The 24,831-nt window shown below is 38.6% G+C and overlaps 2 protein-coding genes across 3 annotated transcripts in view; both read right to left on the minus strand.

Moving 5' to 3' along the window:
- The window catches only part of LOC134816575 (IST1 homolog), a 74,303-nt gene that overhangs the window by 15,764 nt on the left and 33,708 nt on the right, over window positions 1-24,831 (minus strand). The gene's annotated exons all lie outside the window — the stretch shown is intronic.
- Window positions 543-5,003, minus strand: LOC134816542 (stress-70 protein, mitochondrial-like). The gene is made up of 5 exons (XM_063825438.1): window positions 4,930-5,003; window positions 4,471-4,739; window positions 3,781-3,905; window positions 3,314-3,387; window positions 543-2,210 (listed from the first exon to the last, which is right to left on the minus strand). Exons 1-5 carry the CDS (start codon window positions 4,993-4,995, stop codon window positions 768-770), a joined length of 1,977 nt encoding a protein of 658 aa, XP_063681508.1. The 5' UTR covers window positions 4,996-5,003; the 3' UTR covers window positions 543-767.

Consider the following 24,831-nt stretch of genomic DNA (forward strand, 5'->3'; position numbering starts at 1 on the left):
AATTTTTGTTTGCATGAAGGTTCTAATGACTTAATAAAGTCGTTTAGATAATAAAAATATTACAAAGATACCAAGTAAACTCACAAATATTGCAACTTGGTTAAAAACAATGCATTTAACTGTTTTGGTGGCGCGCGCGCGCCATCTCAGTCAATTACTCCCATATTTGGTCAAATAGGATAATAGGGACGCAGAATATGCGTCCCTCTAAAAAGTCCGATTCCCTTCATGGTATGCCCCTTTTTCCGCCTTCGGCGGCGCGCGCTTCGCGCGCGAAAAGTGGCATGCAACGTATGTCAAGCGCGATGCGTTACTGTGCCTTACTTACCACGGCGTTGCTCTAACCAGAGCCCTCTCTTGCAGTAGCGCGCGACAGCCGAAGGTGGCACACGCTGCGACCCCTTTTGATCGCGCGCGAGCGACCGCAAAATAAATAAATAAAAGGCAGGCCGAGCAAATATTATTGATACACACATGCTGTTTTGTGTTTTTAAGGTTCAAGCAAAGGCCAGGAATTCAAGTGCAAAGTGAAACAATCGATCTCAAAGTGAATCAGTAAATAAATTAGTAAAAATTAGAGCTTGTTGGAATTTAGGTAACAGAGGGTCGATATTGCTCTGGACTGATTCTGAAATACAGTCAGTAAATTTATGGGATGATATTTCTCTGGACTGATTTGAAATACAGTCAGTATATAAGGCTGAACAAATTTAATTTGTACAAAAATAGAGATCAAGTGAGTCTTCGCCAATCACATTACAGTGAAATTATTTCGCGTCTTTGTATTCAGCATCTGTCTGCTTTTCTGAGCCGCTAGATTCGCTAGATTCACTTGAGCCGCCTTCATTGTCGTTCATCTTCTTTTTGTATGCCATCTCGAATAATTTCAACGAAGCTTGCTGAACCTCGTTCATCTTTTCTCTGATCTCTTCTGCATCCTTATCATCATCCCCGATAATATCCTTAAGTTCTTGGATATTTTCCTTCATCTTGTCCATTTCGCTCTGTTCCAGCTGATCTCTGAATTCATCGATCTTACTTTCGGTGTCGTTGGCGATTGCCTCAGCCTGGTTCCTGATTTCAACACGGTCTCTTCTCTTCTTGTCCTCATCGGCATACTTCTCAGCCTCACGCACCATGTTCTCAATCTGGTCGTTGGACAGTCCTCCGGAAGATTGTATTGAGATCTGCTGTTCTTTACCGGTACCCTTGTCTCGGGCGGACACGTTAACGATACCATTAGCGTCGATATCAAAGGTCACTTCGATCTGGGGAGTACCTCGAGGCATGGGAGGAATTCCGGAGAGGACAAAGTTACCGAGAGATTTGTTGTCAGCAGCCATTTCTCGCTCTCCCTGGAGAACCTTGATCTCTACCTGAGTCTGACCATCAGCAGCTGTGGAGAATACTTGTCCCTTCTTAGTGGGGATGGTGGTATTTCTTGTGATCAGTTTAGTGCTAACACCTCCTAGAGTCTCGATACCCAGAGACAGTGGTGTTACGTCGAGTAATAGCACATCTGAAATATCTCCCGCTAATACTCCTCCCTGGATGGCTGCTCCCATAGCTACTGCTTCATCTGGGTTCACAGATTTACTTGGAGTGCGACCGAATGTGTTTTTGACGATTTCTTGAACTCGGGGCATTCTGCTCATTCCACCTACGAGGATCACTTCACCAATCTCTGACTTGCTGACATCAGCATCTTTAATAGCTTTCTGACAGGGAGGGACTGTTCGGTCCACCATGGCTCCAACAAGGGACTCAAACTTAGATCTGGAGAGGGTCATGTTCATGTGTTTGGGTCCAGTGGCATCAGCAGTCACGTATGGTAGGTTAATGTCTGTTTGTAACGCAGAGGATAGCTCAATTTTAGCCTTTTCGGCGGCCTCTCTTAACCTTTGAAGGGCCATTGGGTCTTTGGAAAGGTCAACATTTTGTTCCTTCTTGAACTCTGAGCACAAGAAGTCTACTAACACGTTATCAAAGTCTTCTCCGCCTAAATGAGTGTCTCCATTCGTTGATTTGACCTCGAACACTCCTCGCTGGATTTCAAGGACAGAGACATCGAAGGTTCCGCCACCTAAATCATACACAGCGATGATCTTGTCTTCAGTTTTGTCGAGACCGTATGCCAATGCTGCAGCGGTTGGTTCGTTGATAACTCGGAGTACATTCAACCCAGAGATCTGTCCCGCATCTTTGGTAGCCTGAAATATTAGTTATGATTAAACGCAGGATAGATAATATTTTTTAAGACGGGTAATGTTAGCGCCACCATCTAACTGTGTCGTGAGTGCTATTGTTTTTGCAACAGAATCATCGAAGTTTCCTCCCTTCTCAAAAGCCACAAGGATTCTCATCGACGAAAAACTATGAGTAGTAAGTGGCATGGTGATTGGTGAATCATGCTTAAATACGTTCTCACTTCTTTTTTTACTCTCCATATTTGATATTAACGAATCTATGACTATAACAGAATGGCTATCGTGATGTTAACCATTCAACATGATACGCAAATTGAGTCTTTCACATAATTTGCAGAAACAAGTATCGCTTGTTGATAGAAGTCTGACTGTAATATGACGACAGCAAGAAACTTTACACGGGTATCACCAGTCAGTCTCGATTTTGCTGGGCTTTTCACAAACGTTCTAGAATTTCCTAGTTTAGCGCGCCGCGCAATGACAATCTCAAGAAAATTATATTCTTTATCAAAAATTTGCACCGCGGCCTACGCAACAGTAGATGAATCCGCGAATTCATGGTAGCTTTCTAGTTGTCACATGACGTCTATTATGTTCATTGAGTGAACCAAATGAGCTTTCATTTATCATACAGCCATAAAAGGTTTTTCTAATACCCAAGTACTTCTTGCAAGTAATATCTACCGACTATTAGCTGTGTGATGATACTGTATTATGAATTTATCTAGAATGAGTGGCGTACGTGACCATAACTTCACCTGAACAATTTGAACCTCTGTCACAGATATGGCATCTCACACTTCCGATAACGATTACTTTTTTCCTACTGATAATTTTGACTTTGGCAGAATGGCAGTGGAAAAAGCTATCATATTTAATTCTGATATTTAAAGTATTTTTTATTAATAGCTACTTTACTTCACTTTATTTAGCTAAATGAACAAAAAATATCACAGCTGTTTTGCTGTGTTTCGATCTAACGTATTAAGCTAAAGTGAACTGTACTTTAGAAATTAAACTCGGGGATAAAGGCAAACTAAAAGTTCATGATGAACTTTTAGTTTGCAGTATTTCCAGAGTTTCATCTGTAAAATAACTGAACAAACCTGTCTTTGTGAGTCGTTGAAGTAAGCTGGTACAGTAATAACCGCGTCTTTAATGCTTGTACCGAGGAAAGCAGCTGAAATTATAGGTTTACAATTTCTGTTTTAAATGTTTTGATGAGGAATTCCCACAATTATGCACTTCATTTAGCTGACATAATACTTAAAATTTACATGATTAATATAGGGCGCACCAAAGAGAGGGTGGTTTTAGCGTCGGGTTCGATAAAGAGTATAAAGTATAAACACAAAGGATGATTGATCACTTATATCTCAATAAGATAGTTCCTAAGCCGATGTAAAAGTGGCATTTTATTGGTGAGTGGGTTTGCTGCAGATGTCAAATTGTCAAACCAGTAAATATTCAAAATGTTGAACGGACAATATATTCTACAACATGTCTTGATATTGGTGAACACTATGTGCCTATAGCTAGGGCAGATAATCTGGACAAAAAGTAAAATACCAACCTGCAGTGTCCTTCATTTTAGTGAGGACGAAAGCACCCATTTGACTAGGAGAGTAGAGTTTGCCCTGAGCCTCAACCCATGCATCACCATTAGACGCCTTTACGATCTTATACGATTGTGTCCTCCTGAATTTATAAACAGTTGTTGTTATGAAATTGGCAGCAGTTTTTGTTACTCATGCATATATTCCATGAATCTAGCATGCACATGATGTTTAGCTGTCTTTACAGTGAGATGACCTAATTGATAGTCATCCGCCGCCCATTACTTTACGCTAATTCTAACGTCCCTAATGTCCAGGATGTGAAAACACATTTAATTGCAACATGGATATTTTTTAATTAATATTTGACTTAGTATGTACCGTATATCTTGTCATTTTATGTGAGTTACCCTAGTTTATACAGGGGTGCAGTGTGACTACTATAACCCACCATTATTAACTCTTCTATATCAATTTCTCTTCTGATTTGTTTCACTTGGTATCTTACCTTTTTTAAAGTTTATAATTATCAGTGATTCAGAAGCGAGATAACAACCCGGAACAATCAAACTTAGCTCAGTTTCGTTGCAAATACAAACTATAGCAATATATCAATCTATCATGCAACTCTTAAAGTTGCACAATATAAGTAACACACATGTCAATTGGAAGATAATACTAACAAATAAAAAGACATTGAAACTCACATATCTTCCTGGACAGTTTTGTCATCGAAACGTCTTCCTATGAGTCGTTTAGTAGCTCCTACCGTATTTGCAGGGTTAGTAACAGCTTGACGCTTAGCAGGTGTCCCCACCAGTCTTTCACCGTCTTTAACGAAGGCTACGACTGATGGTGTAGTACGTGATCCCTCAGCGTTCTCTATAACGCGTGGCGTCTTACCGTCCATAACACTGACGCAGGAATTTGTTGTTCCTAGATCTACCCCAATAACATGTCCCTTAGCTGTGCTCATCTGAAATATTGTAGTTTTAACTTTTTAAGAAGAACGTTATCGTTAGAAGGAGTCTAAAAATAACGATATCTATAATGTTTTGTTTCTCATAGAGATATGGGTAAAAGAAACATTAATATTAATTAATAGAATACTCAGTGATACTCATTCTGTGTACACATTCAAGACAGAATATAAAACTTCTAGTTACCTGGCAAGCTGCAAGAATTGAATCTTGAGAGATACGGGGGGATCGGGAAATGAATCTTGACAACATCTTTGCTAAATTATAACAATATTTAGAAATAAAATTCAGTACAATTAAAAGATGAGGTCGCACAATATGATCGATACAATATGAATATAGAGATTTCAACTTTTTAAAATAGGAAAACACTCGTGGTATTTGCAATCTTCTAGGCACAAAGAGTGAGAATTGTATTTTTTAAACAAGATAAAAACAAATACTATATTTGTATATCCAACACAATAAAATGAGGAAAATAAAATTGGGTAACTATCAAATTCCAAACAATAAATGAAAAATATTCAATTTTCCCAAACACAACAAACAACAATCTATTCGGGCTTATACATATTCAACTTATCGTTAAAAAACCTTTATTCTGGCACAGGATTACTTGTCAAGTCAGCTTTAAACAAGTACAACCACATATTATCTAAATTCTAAGTTTACATTTTTGAATTTCCAAAATTTAACTTCCCCAAAGAAAAGGAAACCAAATCATGGTTTCTCTGTAACTGAATCAAAAACATAAACTGGAAATCAATAAATTTCCGGTCACAAGATTGGGGTTTCCCAACCTACCCTTAATAAACAAATTAAAAACATCAGAAATCTGTAATGTAATGAATTGTAATGGTAGCATCAGAAAATTGTTATCAGCTTCGTGACCAAATGATGACATTTTTCGAATTAGGACAACAAACAGTTTTTGAGCCTCTGAAATACAGATTAAGATTCATGCATTTAATATCTAGAATCAATGGAAAAGAAAAGTTTCACAAAACCTTACAATGCTAATGACAAAGAAAAGTTACATTATTTACAAATCAATGTTTCAAATCACTAATCATCTTTCCTTGGTTTGGGTTTTCTTTTGGAAGTTTTCTTTTTGTTCTTATCCTCTTTTTCTAACATTTGCACGTACTTATAAGTTAGGCCAGCACTTAACAGCAGCAGAGGGGTGACTATCATCATTAAACTGAAATTATAACATTTAAAACTTGATTAAGAACTTTTAAGAGACCTGTGAATGTAAGACAACAATCTGTAATATCTGTAATGTTACCCAGATCTCACACAGTAGTATTTCATTCCAATCATTCTTAACAATTTCTTTAAGAGAAGGTTCACACGCCTTATTGATGATATTGGAACACTTCCTTACAGTGAAAGGTTGGATGCCTTACAGATTACAACACTTGCTGAGAGACGGGTTAGAGGAGATTCAAATGAAGCATACAAAATTGTGAATGGATTGGTTGAATATGGAAAAGATATTTTCAATTTAAGTAGATCAGGAGATAAAATTGTTAGCACTAAATCTAACAATATTAATAGAAATATTAAAACCATGTCAAATAATTTTTTATTAGAGCATGTTATCAGCTTTTGGAATAAATTGCCATCTTTTGTTAGAAATTCAGTGACTATTATTGATTTTAAAATTAATCTAGAGGAATTTAAAAAGACTAATAATTTAGTAGACACTGGCAAATTTCGGGAAGTGTCAAATACAGTGTTAAGAAAGATAGAGAGTATAATCTATATCGAGTAGAAGAAGCAGCATGTTCAATATTTACATAAAAATCCGTATGTTGCCAAGAGAAAAGGAATAAATATCTCTTGAATTTTTTAAATTAACAGTTTATTACTCATTAATTAAATTTTTATTGATTTAATTTATACTATTAATTTGTATGTAAATAAGTTATTACAATTTGTTTGTTTAATGATGAAGGCTGTTAAATGTTCACAGTTCTGATAGTGAAGAAATAAGAAAGAATGTATAAAACTTGTGATGATGTTATGTCATTATTCTTAATCTAATCCAATTCAATCTAGAAGACAACAGTACCTGACGAAAAAATCCTTTGGGTCTTTAGCAACATAAATGATAAACTGTTTTATGTAAGCGTCCAGCCACTCTTTCCATGTCCCCTCACTTTCTACCACAGTTTCAGCCATACTGAACGATAATAATGGGCTAAGTCAATTTCAATTCGATACACCTAGACTGGCTTTCGCCTGAGCATGTAAATTTCTATTGTGATTCACAATAAAAATCTGCCCTTTATAACTGCATCCAAACTTCTGTAATATACAAGGTGCAGGTCTCCCAGGGCCGGGGGGTGCACCTTCAGAGAAGATGATTTGCTGATGATCTTAAATAAATTGGTAATGCAGCTAACCACGGTAGTGTTGCTGAAGATATCGAAGAATTAGAAGTTTGGGAAAGTATTTGGCTTTTACAATTTAATCCTGCCAAGTGCAAAGTAGTGCACATTAATTTTAACAACAATCCTAATTTAAATTATAAGGTAAATGGTATAGAACTTGAAGTATCTGCACAGAAAAAAGATTTGGGGGTTATTACCCATAGCTCCCTGCTTTGAAACGAACAGATCAAAGCATGTATCGCTAAGGCAAATCGTATGATTTGTTGGATTGTAAGGAATTTAGTTATTAGAGAAAAGGTTGTTATGATTGCTATATATAAAGCTTTAATAAGACCTCATCTTGCAGGGTGAGAATCCCTGCCACGTTTTTGGTCAGTTTCGCCGGGGCTCATGTCTTTCCTCGAGGGAGCATTAGTGTCTACAGAAAAACTGACAAATCCTAGCGAAGTCCAATCCGAACCGAACCACATCTTCCATCAGAGGTGGTGCTGGGTCAGCTGGTTACTGAACGGATTGGCCTGGAGAAAGGCATAGTCCTGTTATTCTCAAGTTAACCATAGAGGGGGTCAGGAGCTGTTCGCTCACGGCTGGTTCTTGGAGCCAACACCCTCAGCCCCACAGAAGTGGGAGCACTGTCGGTGTTGGCTCCCCCAGATAACGGACAGTGTTTCTCCTTCTTTCTTCTTGGACTTGCATTGTTGCTGGTGAGTCAGCTGGCAACAGTGTGCCATACTATCATATTCATGTTTTCTTCCCCACTTCTCCTACACCTCACTTTAATACTTACTCATTCACTCACATGCCGCCTTAGGGCCGCTACCAGTTAGAGGGGATCTAACAATCAGACAAACTGCCAGCCTTAGGGCCGCTACCAGTTAGAGGGGATCTAACAATCAGACAAACTGCCAGCTATTGGAGATATAGCACTTAGATTATTTCCAGCAAACGTAAAATTAGCAATAATTACGTGAACAAAGAAATTGCCAAATTGCGACAAAAAAAGGGTCTACTCAAAATACGAATATCGAATGTAAATTCGTGAGTCAGCACTTTAGTATAGCGCGGAAATTGAGCCGCGCAAAGACAAAGAATAACACAAAAACAACAAATGAGATGGGTGAATTCCATCAGAGGCTCAGGCATGCCTGGTAGGTTCCTGTCAGCCCACTAGAATGACAGGGGGCAGCCTGTTCTATCGAGTACTCGGGAGAACATCCAGGCATGGGTGGTGCTCTCCCGTGAACGAGCATTATGACAGTTTCCCTAACGGGAAACGTCGCTCACCAGGCTTTATCCTCTGGAGGGGCGGGATCACTAGCCCATGCCAAGTGACCCAAACCTACTGACACCTACAACCAGAGGAACCCCAATAGACGTAAGTCACTAATGACGGACGTAGCCTCCCAATAGGGAGGTAAAGTGGGTGCCCCAACATAAAAATTTTAAAAAAATAAAAAAGACCTCATCTTGAGTATTGTGTCCAATTGTGGAATCCACCTGCGGCTCATGGAAGTTGGGGGACTGTTTTGGAGCTGGAGAGCGTCCAGAGGTGGTTTACCCGTCTGATTGATGAGCTGAGGTGGGTACTCTTCCTTACAGCCGTAGACTGGAGATCCTCAATTTGACAACGCTGGCAGAGCGGCGAATACGTGGGGACCTTATTGAAGCTTTTAAGGTTATTAATGGTATGACTGAGTATGGTTCAGACTTGTTCAGACCAAGCAGATCAGGTCTTAATCTGGTTTCATCCAATTTTTTTTATTTTTTTATTTTATTTAAATACTTTAATAAAAGTGTGACAAAGGTCAAGAATATCCAGAAGTCTTTTCTCCCGGAGCAAGTTATTCCATATTGGAACAAACTCCCTCCGGACGTCAAGAACTCTGTGACAGTTTTAGGTTTTAAAATTAAATTAGAAGGATATAAGATAGATATGATTTCTAAAGTATTACAAATGATTGCTTTTTTTGGAATGTTTCTAATGAAGTTTTAGTAAGAATTGAGGGAGCCAGTTATGTCAGTAATAAAGAGAAACATAACAATTATCTTTGGTTCCATCCTTATGTGGCAAAGAAGCGTTTTATAAATCTTTATTCCACTGGGAAGTTTTTAAAATAGGATAATGTTTTTGATGAAATTGTTTTTAAATATTGTATTTGATAATTAATTAATGTTGGTGGGGAAATATTTATTATATATTTTTTCACACAGTGCGATGATAGTTTGTAAACATGTGTGATGATGTGATGTCATTAATTTTACTTTACTTTACTTTAAGAGTACTTAATCACGAATCATGGGTCTTTTAAACGAAAAATCGCTGCACAGAGGCACCAAAAAGACCTTTTTTCTTTTGTAGGGGACCTTAAAAATTAGGAGCCAGTTATGTGAGTAATAAAGAGAAACATAACAATTATCTTTGGTTCCATCCTTGTGTGGCAAAGAAGCGTTTTATAAATCTTTATTCCACTGGGAAGTCTTTAAAATAGGATAAGTTTTAAACTAATTACAACACTACAAATCTATTACATTTATTGAGTTTCAGGAAGCAATGTCAATGGCGGGCCAAAAGGGGCACGAGGCCCTGGCCAGTAAGAAGCTCAAGAAGACTCTAAAGCCAAAGAAGAACTCTGTTATACTTCCTGTATTTGAAGACGGCTCGTGTAAACAGTGTGGGAGTAATGAAACTGTGAATGAATCGATTATCTGTAATGTCTGTGATGGGATGTTTCACTCCGCTTGTCGCAAAAAAAACCGGTGTTCAATTTCCTGAGTCCATTAGTACAAATACCTTCCGTGCTAAGGTGAGACCTATGATTGCAGATCAAGCTCGTTGGGGTTATTTTCTATTCGTATGTGAAGATTGCATTTCACTGGTAGATGACACCTGTTCTTCCAAAAACGTTTCTCCACCTGGTCCACCTGTACCATCTGTGGTAGATGCTCCTAAGTCCAACCCTGTGATGAGTCATGATAATGGTCATGATGAAGCTCCTGATATTCTCTCCAAAGTTGAGCATCTGATGAGGGCAAACAACTCTGCCCTTCTGGAATCATTTCGTGAGGAAATGCATAGCATTATTGTCGACAAGCTTGCTCTATGTGCTCCAGCCTCTGAACATTTGCTGGAAGAGCGAGTTTCTAATGTTAACAAAGAAAACTTGCAATCCCGGTCTCCAAGTGCACTGTCCTCTTACAGCAATTTTGCTGAAGCTCTTTTAGGTGGTGCTAGTTCTCCTCAGCCAAGTAAAGTGTCCGCTAACATAAATCAAATTGGCAAGGAAAGTAAAGAGATATTGGTGCTAGATAGTCCCTTTCCTTCTGCTGATATTTCATCTGCTCCAGATGTTCTATCTGAGTTGCTCTATGACACACGATTGATTGCTATGAAAACTAGCCTACTAGATTCACATAAGAAGATAACGCTAGTTTTTCCATCTTCATCTGATAGGCTGAAGGCTAAAAGTCTTATTGAAAACTCTGATGTCATTAATCACTTGGTTTTCACATCACTCTCTCACAGAAAGCTCTCCCTAAGGTCACTGTGTCTAATATTCCCAGTCAGATATTCGAAACCATTGATCGCTCTGGTTTGCCTGCTGAAGATTTCCGGTTACAGACTAAAAAAGCTCTTCTAGATATTATTCCCTTGAAAAATCCTGGACTTAAACACTTGCTAGATAATGAGCATTTCTTTGAAATTTAATTGTGTACATAAATGTTGGACTAAGGTACACTACTGCTGGGATCAAGGTCTCTCCTCAGATTAGGAACCTATTGACAGGAGACGGCAAAATCTTCATTCTGAATAGTGCTTGTCCTGTAAAGGATAGATTCATCATCAAGCAGTGCTATAATTGTCAGAAGCTCCACCATATTTCCCAAAATTGTCCTGAGAAAGAAACTCTGGTTTGTATGTACAGGGTTGCCGGCATTTTTGAGAGTCATTTTTAAGGTTTTTTCACGTCTTTTAAGGCCCCTTTTGACCCATTTTTAAGGTCCAAAACAGTTAAATTCAAGGTTTTTTAAGGTCCACAGTGCGAAAGTTTGGACAAACGTAATGCAATAAAGGTGCAAATTTAAGGTTTTTCAAGGTTTTCCGCTACAGAAATTGCAATCATATCTTAAAGGGGGAAGGTATAATTTCAGAAAACCCCAATTAGATCTACAACAAGCTAGGTATAATTTCAGAAAAACCCAATTAGATCTACAACAAGCTAGGTATAATTTCAGAAAAACCCAATGAGATCTACAACAAGCTAAGTATAATTTCAGAAAACCCCAATTAGATCTACAACAAGCTAGGTATAATTTCAGAAAAACCCAATTAGATCTACAACAAGCTAGGTATAATTTCAGAAAAACCCAATTAGATCTACAACAAGCTAGGTATAATTTCAGAAAAACCCAATTAGATCTACAACAAGCTAGGTATAATTTCAGAAAAACCCAATCAGATCTACACCGAGCTAGGTATAATTTCAGAAACCCAATTAGATCTACACCGAGCTAGGTATAATTTCAGAAAAACCAAATTAGATCTACAACAAGCTAGGTATAATTTCAGAAACCCAATTAGATCTACACCGAGCTAGGTATAATTTCAGAAAAACCCAATTAGATCTACAACAAGCTAGGTATAATTTCAGAAAACCCCAATTAGATCTACAACAAGCTAGGTATACCGTATAATTTCAGAAAAACCCAATTAGATCTACAACAAGCTAGGTATAATTTCAGAAAAACCTAATTAGATCTACAACAAGCTAGGTATAATTTCAGAAAAACCCAATTAGATCTACAACAAGCTAGGTATAATTTCAGAAACCCAATTAGATCTACACCGAGCTAGGTATAATTTCAGAAAAACCTAATTAGATCTACAACAAGCTAGGTATAATTTCAGAAAAACCCAATTAGATCTACAACAAGCTAGGTATAATTTCAGAAAAACCCAATCAGATCTACACCGAGCTAGGTATAATTTCAGAAACCCAATTAGATCTACACCGAGCTAGGTATAATTTCAGAAAAACCTAATTAGATCTACAACAAGCTAGGTATAATTTCAGAAACCCAATTAGATCTACACCGAGCTAGGTATAATTTCAGAAAAACCCAATTAGATCTACAACAAGCTAGGTATAATTTCAGAAAACCCCAATTAGATCTACAACAAGCTAGGTATAATTTCAGAAAAACCCAATTAGATCTACAACAAGCTAGGTATAATTTCAGAAACCCAATTAGATCTACACCGAGCTAGGTATATTTTCAGAAACCCAATTAGATCTACACCGAGCTAGGTATAATTTCAGAAAATCTTATCAGGTCTACACAGAGCTAGGTATAATTTCAGAATATCCAATCAGATCTACACCGAGCTAGGTATAAATTCAGAAAATCCAATCAGATCTACATCAAGCTAGGTATAATTTCAAAAATTTTTACTAATCCGGAAAATCCATTTAGATCTAACATCAAGCTAGGTATAATTTAGGTATGGAACCTTAAAAAACCTTAAAAACCTGAAAATTTGCCCGTTTTTCACGTCTTTTTTAAGGTTTTTTGCCCAAAATTGCCGTTTTTAAGGTTTTTAAGGTTTTTTAAGGTTTTTAAGGTCCCCCGGCAACCCTGTGTATGTATTGCAGCGGTAGGCATAGAACATCAGACTGTCATTACAAGGAAGACCCTAGCAGACATAGATGTCGCAATTGCAGTCTGTCAAAAGATCCAAGAATCTCATCTCACTGTAACACTCACCATTCCAGCTCAGAGCAGTGCCCCATCATGCAACATGCATTGAATCGGTATAAACAAAACATCCTTACTTCAAAAAACTAGCTACAAACTCTAAGTCAGAATGTCAGAGTATGAACTTTGCCCTGTTCAATTGCAGATCCATCTGCAATAAAACTGCTGGAGTCATGCAATTGTTTGAAGACTTTGATACTGATATTTGCTGTGCTACAGAAACTTGGCTGAGAAAAGATGACAATGCTAAGTTTTCTGAGATGAAAGAACTTGGATATTCCATTCATAGCCAGCCAAGAGCTGGGCGGGGAGGAGGTGTTGCTGTTCTATATAAGAAAAGTCTTAAAGTGACTCCTCAGAAGTGCAAGCGATTCAAAACGTTTGAGTCTTGTGAATGTACCTTCAAATCATCTTCTGGAGATATACTACGAATTGTTTCAATTTACCGTTCTGGCACCTCCACATCTCAGAGTGCTAACATCCCCCAATTTCTAACTGACTTTGAGCAACTCTTGGTTGATTTAGTAGACAAACCTGGAAAGCCCTTGATCATGGGTGATTTTAATATCCACATTGAAGACGAAAATGATTCAGTTGCACAAAGGTTTAATTCACTACTTAGGTCTTGTGGGTGGGTGCAACAAATTTTAGCTGCAACACACAGAGATGGGGGCATATTAGATCTTGTAATTACCAGGGATGGTTCTTTTACTCACGATTGCATTGAAGTTCTAGATCCTGTCATTACTGATTCTGGCACATCGTCTGACCACTACTTTGTTGCTTTCAATTGCAATGTATCTCCAGCACCCATAGGCACTCTAGAACCAATTACTTACAGAAACATTGCTTGCATAGACCTAGATGCTTTTGTTGAGGACATTCTTAAGTCAAAACTATGTGACACTGATTGCTTCAATGACCTCGATAGTGCAGTTGATATCTATGAGTCTGAGTTGAGCAGTATTTTGGACAAGCATGCTAAAGAAAAAACTTTCATCCCAAGAAAAGATCATAATGCTGAATGGTGGTCTACACACTGTCAACAAGCAAAAGCAATGAGAAGAAAGATTGAGAGACTGTATCAAAAGAATCATGATTGCCCAGATTATAAACGACTGTACAGGAAAGCATCAGAGAGAGCATCCTCAGTCATTGTATCCACAAGAGATCACTTCTACAAAACAAGGTTACAAGATAGTGCAGGTGATGTTAAAAAGACTTATTCCATCGTTAATAAGTTGCTCAATAAAGAAAAAGTTAGTACTACTACACCTTCTTGCTCTTCGAATCTTGAGAGTGCTAACAACTTTGCACAGTTCTTTAAATCAAAGGTCGACAACATATACAACAACATTTATTTAGAACAACAATCCCAAGATTCTCCTAACTCAGATGAATTTGTTCCTCTTTGGGGGGGGGTGTAACCCAAAAAAACCCAAAAAAACCCAATCCCAGTATTACCTTTTTCAGGGTAGGAGTTGGGTTTTTTTGGGTTTTTTACAAATTTTTCATTTGAAGGAAATAAAATCATGTAGGCACCTAGCAAAACAATTATCAGTACAACATCACTGTTGTGGTTCATCACTACAACATCACAATAGATATATAATCGCTTAAATATCACCCAAAAGCAGTATTTTATTCACTGATGTGCTCAGAAGAAGTTGGCCATCCAGATATGATATCAGCCATATGTAATGCTCACTTCGATGGCCATGGCAAATTGAGTTAGTAGGGACGCAACTCACTGATGACCCCAACCCTGACCGCAACCGGTACGAGTTCTTCTCACCTTCACGATCTCTGTTTCCGTTTTCCTGATCATCCGCTTAACGAGAAACCATGCTCTATCTCCAACTGAAAGAATCTTACAGTTACCATCAGCTGCATGATCGCATGTGATATTAAGTGATATCTTCGCTTGTTTATGGCCCTGGAGTCGCTAAAATCCTGACTGGGATGGCATTCGATCTCGCCCTCCATTGAGGCAAACCTCAACAGCCGTATCATGATGCAGAGCATCACAATACACAGTTACTATTTTCGCCCATTCCTCTGATGAGTCAATATCCTCCACTTCCTCTTCTTCATCATCTGTTTCCGCTTCGTCACTCTCTGCTCCGTCAGAAGATGGTTGGAAAGCTTCTCCTTCAAAGCTATATTAGTGTTCTTGAAGGAGTTCTCTACCCCTTGACTCTTGAGACTCCCTTCTTCATAGCTTGTAACAATCTTGGGATTGAAGTATCTTTACCTCTAAATGGTTTCTGCTTTCGGATGCGGTATAACAAGCTTGTTGCGAGGGTGGGCAACTGTTACAAGGATCAAACTTTTGCCGAGTGCATCAAGCTCGAGGGAACGCAAACGGTTTGATTTGCCCATGCCAACCAACATATCCATAGACCACAGATTAGTTCTAATGCCTGCAAGGAGGCCTATGCGCAGGAAAGCATAAAGTTTGCTCGCAGGCATCGGATGTAAACAGCCGGGGCATAAAGTGTTGATAACTGTTGTCAGCTGTTACACTGAGAATGTACAGCATCAGACCCTCGACTGTAATAATCGCATCGTCAAAATTTTACAAGTAGGCAGGTGGTCTTTCAATGGTTGTGTGAAGCTTAGGTGGCCCAAGGCGTCACCGCTGGATAGAAGCTGGGTGGAAGCCCGGTCTGATGTGAGGCTCCCAGAACTTTGAAAAGGGGTATCCTGCTGGTGCCCTCTTCCAGACACTCATCGGACAGCATGATGAAAGTCACTACCTCCGCGTGCTGAAGACTGGATACTGGACAGGGGGTCCAGGCTAAAGGCAGGACGATCGACGGGAGACATTGAGCCCCGGTAGTTCAATAATTTGATCTATTGACTCCTTAACTCTTGGTCTACAAGAGGCTTTGAGACTCGTAAATCTTTACTGTGGATTGCACAGTAGCTAAAGAGGTGTTGGCTGTTACCCTGTTCAATCTAGTCTACTATGACCCAGCTAGACTGGACCACACTCTGGTGGTCAGGATACGGCTCCCTATGCCCGGGGTACCGGCTAACGAGGTAGTCAGGGGAAGGATTAGTCCCCGCTAAAGTGTAGCTCTGTTCTCACTCTAACCTCCTTATGCTTTGGGATAAAATCGGAAAGTCCCACACTGGAGCAGGTGACGATTGGGTAAGGATTACAACTGATGCTGTTGGGTAGAAAAAGGAAGTGTCACATTTGTCTTGTATAGCATATTATGTTCGTGCAATTACATGCTCAAGATACCCAAGATATTATGGTGAGAGTTAAGGGGGCCGGGGGGGGGGGGGTCTTCATCAAAATTCTCTCGAAATTGACTTTATAGTTGTTTCTGATAGAAGGGAGTGATATCTACCAGCTGCTTTTGGTCCCATGGAAAAATATTGTTCCTAGCCGAAATTATCGCCGGTCTAAGGTCAGCGCTTATGTGTAATTGTATTGCGCGAGCGATTTTCAATCGCAAATTTTGAAAATCGAGTCTAAAAATCTATCTTCTCCTACATTTTTTGAGCAATCACCCTGAAACTTTCAGGATATGTTCTAGGGACCAGTTAGAAGAGATCGTTCAAGCCAAAATTTTGAGATAGGCCTTTAAAATTTTTTTATTAAATTTTGAAAATCTTGGACCTCGTTTTTTAACGATTTTTTCAGGTCCAAGATTTTCAAAATTGAATTAAAAATTTTTAAAGGCCTATCTCAAAATTTTGGCTTGAACGATCTCTTCTAAATGGTCCCTAGAACATATCCTGAAAGTTTCAGGGTGATTGCTCAAAAAATGTAGGAGAAGATAGATTTTTAGACTCGATTTTCAAAATTTGCGATTGAAAATCGCTCGCGCAATACAATTACACATAAGCGCTGACCTTAGACCGGCAATAATTTCGGCTAGGAACAATATTTTTCCATGGGACCAAAAGGAGCTGGTAGATATCACTCCCCTCTATCAGAAACAACTATAAAGTCAATTTCGAGAGAATTTTGATGAAGACCCCCCCGGCCCCCTTAAAGATGGCTATTGTTCAAGCGGATGCCCTTAACCTTTTAGTGGCGCAAGAGTTAAGAACACAATCCACTGCCAATGTGCAGGGGACTGCACAGGATTGTGAGCCAACTGAAAAGTCAAGATGAAGTTTATCAACAGCTTAAGGGTTAAAGCCCCTTATTTTTCTAGTGGAAGTGGTTGCCGGGGTAATTACGCTGCTATTACAGAAGCTGATGACTCGGTCTCCACATCACGACAACCTATTTCTACAGAAAGTCAAACAAGAAAACATCAAAAAAATATGAACATCAATTGTATTGTATCATGTAAAAGGACTGCTAAGGTTAGCACATTTAACATAAGAACAGCCAGAGAACAGCACAAACGCATCGAACTTGCAGAACTATTTTCTCGAAGCAAGCTGCACATCCTTGGCCTGCAAGAATCGAACATTGGGTAGTGCATGCTGATTGCTGAGAATACCAGAATAGAAAAGATGAACAAAGGGATTCATCCAGTGATATCATCTGCGTGGAGAAACACAGCTGGCGCTTCTAATGGGAGAGTAGGAATCATCTTGACGAGGACAGCAGCGCATATGAGGCTATAAGTCTTATAAAATTATAAAATCTTACAGCGCAAGGATCCTCACCATGTCTCTTAATGGAAAGCCCAGGCTCACTGTCATCACATGCTACAGTCCTACAGAAGCCTCATCTGATGAGGAGGCATGAAATCTTTTTTGTCTAAAACCAAGCATCTTACAGTTAATTTAGTAGGAGAGGAGCCACACACAATAATTTCTAAGGACGGACATGCCTTAGAAGAAGTTGAGGATTTTAGTACAACGGAGCACGACTTTAGGTTACGCAAGGCCAAGGCATGGGCTGCCTACCACAAAATGTAAGCTATATGGAGGTCCAATTTGCGCCGAGATTTAAAGATCCGTCTGTTCAAGTTACGGTTGAATCAATCTTCCTGTATGGAACGAGAACGTGGACAATAACAGAATCTTTGAAGAAAAGAATAGACGGATGTTACAGTAGAATGCTTCGGATGGCCCTAAACGTGGACTGGAGAGGACATCGCACCAACAAGGAGGTCTTTGGATCACTCCCAAGAGTTATTTCGGAGATACAGGCCAGAAGAATGAGGTTGGCTGGGCACATCCAGCGACATGATGACCTGGCAGCACACCAACTTCTCCTTTGGGAACCTAGGGAGGGGTAGACCACCGCTCACCTTCGTCGATAACCTAATAAGTGACACTGGATTAAGAACACTGGGGAGATTAAGGAGCTTATGGCGGACAGAAAGCTTTGGAGACACATCATCGAGACTCGGAATCTGAAGCCGCCTTAAGTCAAGTAATTTAAGTCATGTGCTTTGACTTGCCCTTGACCTTCGTCATAGCCTCCTTTCATGACAGGAGAACACATTTGCCACGTTTGGCACATTTCCACTTTGTGCATTTATATATGGATTATATCTCGATGAACGAGACATCCTGTTTGCTATCGTGATAACATACTATCAATATAAACACACTTATATAATACTATGTAAACTATCTATTAAGTTAAGACATGAGAACAACACGTAGGTAAGACTCAGTGGGAAATAATTCACATTCAATACAATTAATGAAATGGCTAGAATTTTGTTTAAATTTTGTTTAAAAAACCCAAAAAAACCCAAAAAAACCCAATCCCAGTATTACCTTTTCTTGGGTAGGAGTTGGGTTTTTTTGGGTTACACCCCCCCCCCTCTTTCTAATAGCCCAAAGATAGTACAATTCCGTCATGTGTCTGATGAAGAACTAGTAAGCATCATAAAGAATATGTCTAACAAATTCTGTGATCTTGACCCCATACCTACAAAGATTCTCATCAAGTGTCTCCCAGAACTCCTTCCTCTGATCTCATTTATAGTCAATGAATCATTAGTTAAAGGTGAGTTTCCTATAAAACTTAAGGAGGCTCTCATTCGTCCAAGTTTGAAGAAACGTGGCCTTGACGGTGAATCTCTATCTAACTATAGGCCTATTAGCAATCTCTCATTCTTGTCAAAAATCATTGAGAAGTGTGTATCTATACAGCTCACCAGTTATCTTGAGGATAACAACTTGCTTTCTAAAGTTCAGTCCGGCTATAGGAAGTTTCATAGCTGTGAAACTGCAACAACCAGAATCCATAACGACATCTTGATAACTATTGACAAGAAAACTAAAGTTGTTCTTTTACTTCTAGATTTGAGTGCTGCCTTTGATACTGTCAATCACCCAAGATTAATCAAGAAGCTAAGATCTGCTTATGGCATTACAGGCATTGCTCTTACATGGATCAGGTCCTACTTGGCTAACCGTTCATTTTGTGTCAAAGTCAAGGATTCGTCTTCCTCAGCAACTGTTCTTGAGATAGGTGTGCCACAAGGTTCAATCCTTGGCCCCCTGCTATTCATATTGTACACCAAAGATCTTGAGAACATTGCAAGTATGCATGGGTGCTGTATTCATTTGTATGCTGATGACACCCAGCTGTATTTCACTCTTGATTCTGATGACCCATCACAGCTAGAGCACAATATGGAACACTGTATGTCTGATATCAAGAAATGGATGACAAACAATTTCCTTCAACTGAATTCTTCTAAGACTGAAGTCATCGTTATATCCTCTAAATTTGACTCAACAAATATTCCAGCCTCTCTACAGATTGTTAAGGATCAAGAGCCACATGTTGTTAGTGGAACTGTGAAGAGTCTTGGGCTGTATTTGGACAGTTATCTTTCAATGAGTGATCAGATTACGTCAGTGGTTCAAGCATGTAATATTCAGATCAGAAATTTGTGGTTTATTGCATCAAAACTGTCTTTTAACCTTAAGATTCAGCTTGTTCATGCTCTAGTACTCTCTAGAATTGATTATTGCAATAGCGTATATTTTGGACTGAGCTCTTATAATAAATAATAATAATAAAATTTGGTAGCTTAAACACAAACTCTAAGCCCAGTGGATAAACCACAAAACTTATGCTCTATTGTGTGAAACAAAGATACTAGATCAAGATAATTATCAAGGAGTGTATGCATAGGACATAAAAAGTTTTGGAACGAAGATGACATGCTTGTGAAGCGAGCTAACAGTCTAATTGCTAATAAGTTCAAAAAGATCATGACATTAGGTTGCATCCTAAACAGTTTAAGCAAATAACATAAAGTTATTATATTGTCAATTAATCGCTCATGCCATAACTTTTCTTAAACAGTTGAGTTTTTAATAATGTTTTGAACAGATCAACATCGGAACAAGTCTTAATTTCAATTGGTAGTTGGTTCCAGATTTTCGGAGCAACAGTCTGAAATGCTCTTGGGTGTGATCTTGTAGATCCGACGGGTAGGTGTAAGGAGGAAGTTCTTCTGCTACTCGAACTAACAAATGTTACTAGATCACACAGATATGCAGGAGCAACACCATTGACTGCTTTGAAAATCAGTAAGCATAACTTAAACTCAATCCTCTCCTTCACCTTGAGCCAATGAAGGGATTTGAGCTTCTCTTCGACTGAGTCTCTCTTCTTTAATCCAAAAACCAGACGGCATGCTCGGTTCTGAATGTTCTGCAGCTGCGTAATTGAGGCTTGACTACAACCGTAGTAAAGTGCATTGCAGTAGTCAAGCGATGAGATTACAATTGCTTGAGTCAGTGTTCCCATCTGTTTGGTTGTGAGGAAAGTTTTCATCTTAGCAAGGTCTCTTAGTTTCAGAAAACACGATGTTTTAAGTTGCTTGATTTGCTCACCAAAGTTTAGTTGAGAGTCGAGACGAAATCCGAGGTTCTTTGCAACAGGTGACAGCCTGACACACGTCTCAGAGTTAACAAACACGCCCCCTATGGACAGCTGCTGGAGAACAAGCGGTGTCCCAAAGACAAGAATCTCAGTTTTTCCTGCATTGAGCTGTAGATAATGTTTTTTCATCCAGTCATTAATTTCTTGGAAACATTTGGGAACATCGTTGATAAGGACGGTGGGCTCCTCGTTTGGCTTGAAACTTTTATACAGCTGATGATCGTCGGCGTAACCCTGGATGGAGAAGTTCAAATCATGTGCTGCTGAGTACAAAGAGCGAATGTAGATGTTGAACAGGACCGGACCCAGCACAGAGCCTTGTGGGACTCCAAACTTAATCACTATCTCATAAGATTCCTCATTTCCAACTTTAATCGTTTGACATCTACCTGTGAGGAAGCTGCTGAACCATTTCCAAGCTGTCCCTGTTATTCCCAACTCATTTCTGAGGATGTTCAGTAGTTTGCAGTGGTCAACTGTATCAAAAGCTGCGCTGAGATCTAGGAGAAGAACAACAGTTGCCTTGCTTTCTGTAGATGCAATGAGTAGATCGTTAACAACTCTCACAAGCAGAGTCTCGGTGCTGTGTTTTGATTTGTATCCAGACTGCTGTGGGATGTTCAGGTTGTTGTTTTCGAGATGTTCATTTAGACGCCTGAGGACTACTCTTTCTATCAACTTGCCCACAAAACTAAGGTTAGATATTGGTCTGTAATTCTTGAGATTATCACTATCTAATCCCTGGCCCTTGATCAGGGGTGTGATATGAGCTAGTTTAGCGCCATCAATACTGCCAGAAGATAATGAAGCATTTACTATGTCAACTAAGACGGGTAGTAGAACCTCAAGGTTTTCTTTAAAGATGTTTGCAGGTAGAGGGTCAATTGAAGAAGACTTGATCTCAGATGCCTTGATTATCTCCTCTAGTTCTTCTAGAGTAGTTGGAGAGAACTCAGCTAGTTTTTCTCCGCAGTAAGAGGGCGTTTGATCGTCAGACTCCACATGATCAAAGTTATTTCGTATTGCCTTTATTTTCTCCTGAAAATATACGTTAAAGTTTTCGACTGTGTCCTTGAGAGACTCCGACGAAGGATTTAAGTCGTTTACAGAAGGTGCAAAATTCTGCTGTAAGATTTATTTTCGGGAGAGGAAGAAAGGCACACACTACTCCACTACTTAAGAAAGTTCATTTTCTACCAGTTAGATTTAGAATAGATTTTAAGATTGCCCTACTTGCCTACAAGTGTTTAAATAATATAGCTCCTCCTTACTTAAAAGAGTTGATATCTCCTAGGCAGCAAAGTTTTAAAAATGTACGTCTTGATAATGATTATTTTTACCTTAGTTTTCCGCCCTCTCCTAACTATGTAAACACAGAGAAAGCTTTTAGTCACTGTGCAGTTAAAGTATTTAATTCCTTGCCATACGACATAAGATCAGCTGAGTCAGTTACATCTTTCAAGACCAAACTTAAAACATACTTCTTTTCTCTAGCATTTGATTGATTTTGCATTTACATAGGTAAAATGAAATTGTCATGTCTAATTTTCAATTAAACTAAGCTCAGTTAATGTAAGAGCCGCTTTAGAAAGCACTGGAGTTTATCTCCAGGATTAAATTATATCGAGTTATATGATTTAGCTATAAGGCGGTTTATAAATGTTGTATTTTATTTTATTTATTTATTTTATAATGTTTTTGATAAAATTGTTTTTAAATATTGTATTTGATAAATAATTAATGTTGGTGGGGAAATATTTATTATATATTTTTTCACACAGTGCGATGATATTTTGTAGACATGTGTGATGATGTGATGTCCTAAATTTTACTTTACTTTACTTTAACATACATTATAGTTACACACAGGCCACAGTGCCTCATGTATGTAATGTGTCACAGGCGACAGCAAATAAACAAAAACAAAAACTTATAACATGAGTGAAACAGGACACACACGTGTACGATCTCAGCCGTGCAGTATCATAACAGTTCAGATTGTCCTGGACAACCAAATCATATAGATTACCTGTAGTGGATGCGCTTGATGTGCTTGCGCTTTGTACCGTTTACAATTAACTATGTGTTAAAACTGCGCGTCTTAGTTGTCCAAACAAGGATTGGACACCCTACACCACAAAATTTCACAAAGATCATGCGTGCGCTTACATTCGAACATTTGAATGAATAGAGAGCTTTATATTGCGGTTAGATATTTCCGAATACCATTACTAATCACTATTTCTATTTTCAAGCATTAGCCACCAGATAATAATTTTAGGGCGTCCACGGACGCTTGGACGCCCTCAATAGCCGCCTCTGCGTTGTGCCACTGGTTCGATCGTGTGAATTTCCAAGAAAGTACTAGCAGATTATGATGGAATATTACAGTGACCAAGAACCATAATTAATATGGTCGTTAATAAGGGAAAACACATTAATGATCAGATTAAAAGGCCACGAGAAAACGCAAGTGGGAGAATTTTCCCTTGAGATGACTATACTTTCATGGTTTGTATATAATTGCCATCTGAAACTAAAATTTTACTTAGCTTTACTTTATCGATTTAATTCCATCAACAACTGTCCAAATGGATACCAAAAGGATACCACGGAAATAATAAACATAAAGACAAATTAGACAGAACTTAAGGTGACAATTTGATACCAATAGAATCATTTAGGGCATCAATGTTGGCGACTGCTTGAAGGGACTCGTAATCAAAATAAAAAATTGACAGTTCGATAAGCTTTACTAAGTCAACGAACTTAGTTAAAGTAACACTGAAAAGTGAGCAACTCAAGATACAGTCGAGATACGAAGAATTAGAATGAACAGAATTAAACTTCGATAAGAATGAGCTTGTATTTTAAAACAGAGTCCTTTGACTTTATTATTTTGAAATTGAAGAATCATTTGGCCATAACTCATTTCGTTCGCATTATAGATTCACATTCACTTTCATTTTCACTATCACGCACAGTACAGGGTCATACCTCAATACCAAATTATTATAGGGCACAAGAACAAATTTGTTTACAATTATCAAAATTTGTTGAGCCCAGCAGCTTACTTCCTTTCCTCTCTTCCCCCGTCGTCTGGAGTGTGTGATTTTTGTTGATATCCGAGCTCTTATTTTTATCTTTTGGTTAACTTTCTGTGATTGGACTCGGTATTTTCGTCCCGGCCGAGTGGGACGATGCTTGCTCACCAGTTAAGCTATACTGTAGATAACACTAATTTCTACAAACCACAAAATATTAAATATAAAATGTGTCCAGTATGGCGCAAATGCATAATTTGATAATTTCTCGACGCCGTCGTCAGGGTGAGAGTTGTCTGAACCAACTGCATGCCCCTACGATTGCGTCACCACTGGTGAGCAAGCATTTGTTTGTTGTTTAGTTGTGTTGAAAGGGAACATTACTTGATTAATTCATCCATTCGGATTTTAATAACGATGAGCTATGATATACCGTTCATCTTAGATTATTGGATCAATCTTATTATATGATTAGATTTTATAAACGAACTTGGCACACAAAAGATTATAATGCGGAGGTTGGCTGGCTCTTCTATAATAAATTCGACACTTCAATTTACAGAATGCTTGCTAGAGATAAGACAAAATATTATCAGACTATACATGCAGCATGAGGAACTGGTGGATAAGCCTTCGGTAAAAACGGATCCGGAAAAGTCAATGCGGCACTCGGGTCCTTGGCATTGTCGTCGGTATATTGTCCATTATCTACGTTCTGCTTTCGTAGTTTAAACAATAGTGAGTTCTAAATATACAGCTTTAAACCGATTAAGTATGAATGAATGAAATACCTGACAATCCGCACTCTTATAATCCAAAAGCATGAGTAACTCGTAGTGATGTATGATTTCTAGAAACTTTAAATTAAATTTAACCTTCAAGCTTAAATTATTCACCTTACTGAGGCAGTCAACCAACGCGCGGCTTTATTTTTATGATATGATATGTTTTGATTGTTATTAATAAATACCAAAATTTAAATTTGTTTTCCTAAAAATTTGTTTTCCTAGTTTACGATTCGAAATCCGCTCGTGCCTCGATCTCAAGAGATACC

The sequence above is a fragment of the Bolinopsis microptera genome, chromosome 1 (genome assembly GCF_026151205.1).
Source record: "Bolinopsis microptera isolate Bmic1 chromosome 1, MBARI_Bmic_1.0, whole genome shotgun sequence".
NCBI classification, from domain to species: domain Eukaryota; kingdom Metazoa; phylum Ctenophora; class Tentaculata; order Lobata; family Bolinopsidae; genus Bolinopsis; species Bolinopsis microptera.

Bases quoted from the DNA above. Each gene is read 5' to 3' on its own strand.
- LOC134816542 (XM_063825438.1), bottom strand. From the start codon at position 4,995: ATGTTGTCAAGATTCATTTCCCGATCCCCCCGTATCTCTCAAGATTCA. The intron at 4,740-4,929 runs GTAACTAGAAGT...ACAATATTTCAG, and splicing joins CAATTCTTGCAGCTTGCCAG to ATGAGCACAGCTAAGGGACA. The intron at 3,388-3,780 runs GTTGGTATTTTA...CTATAATTTCAG, and splicing joins TAAAATGAAGGACACTGCAG to CTGCTTTCCTCGGTACAAGC.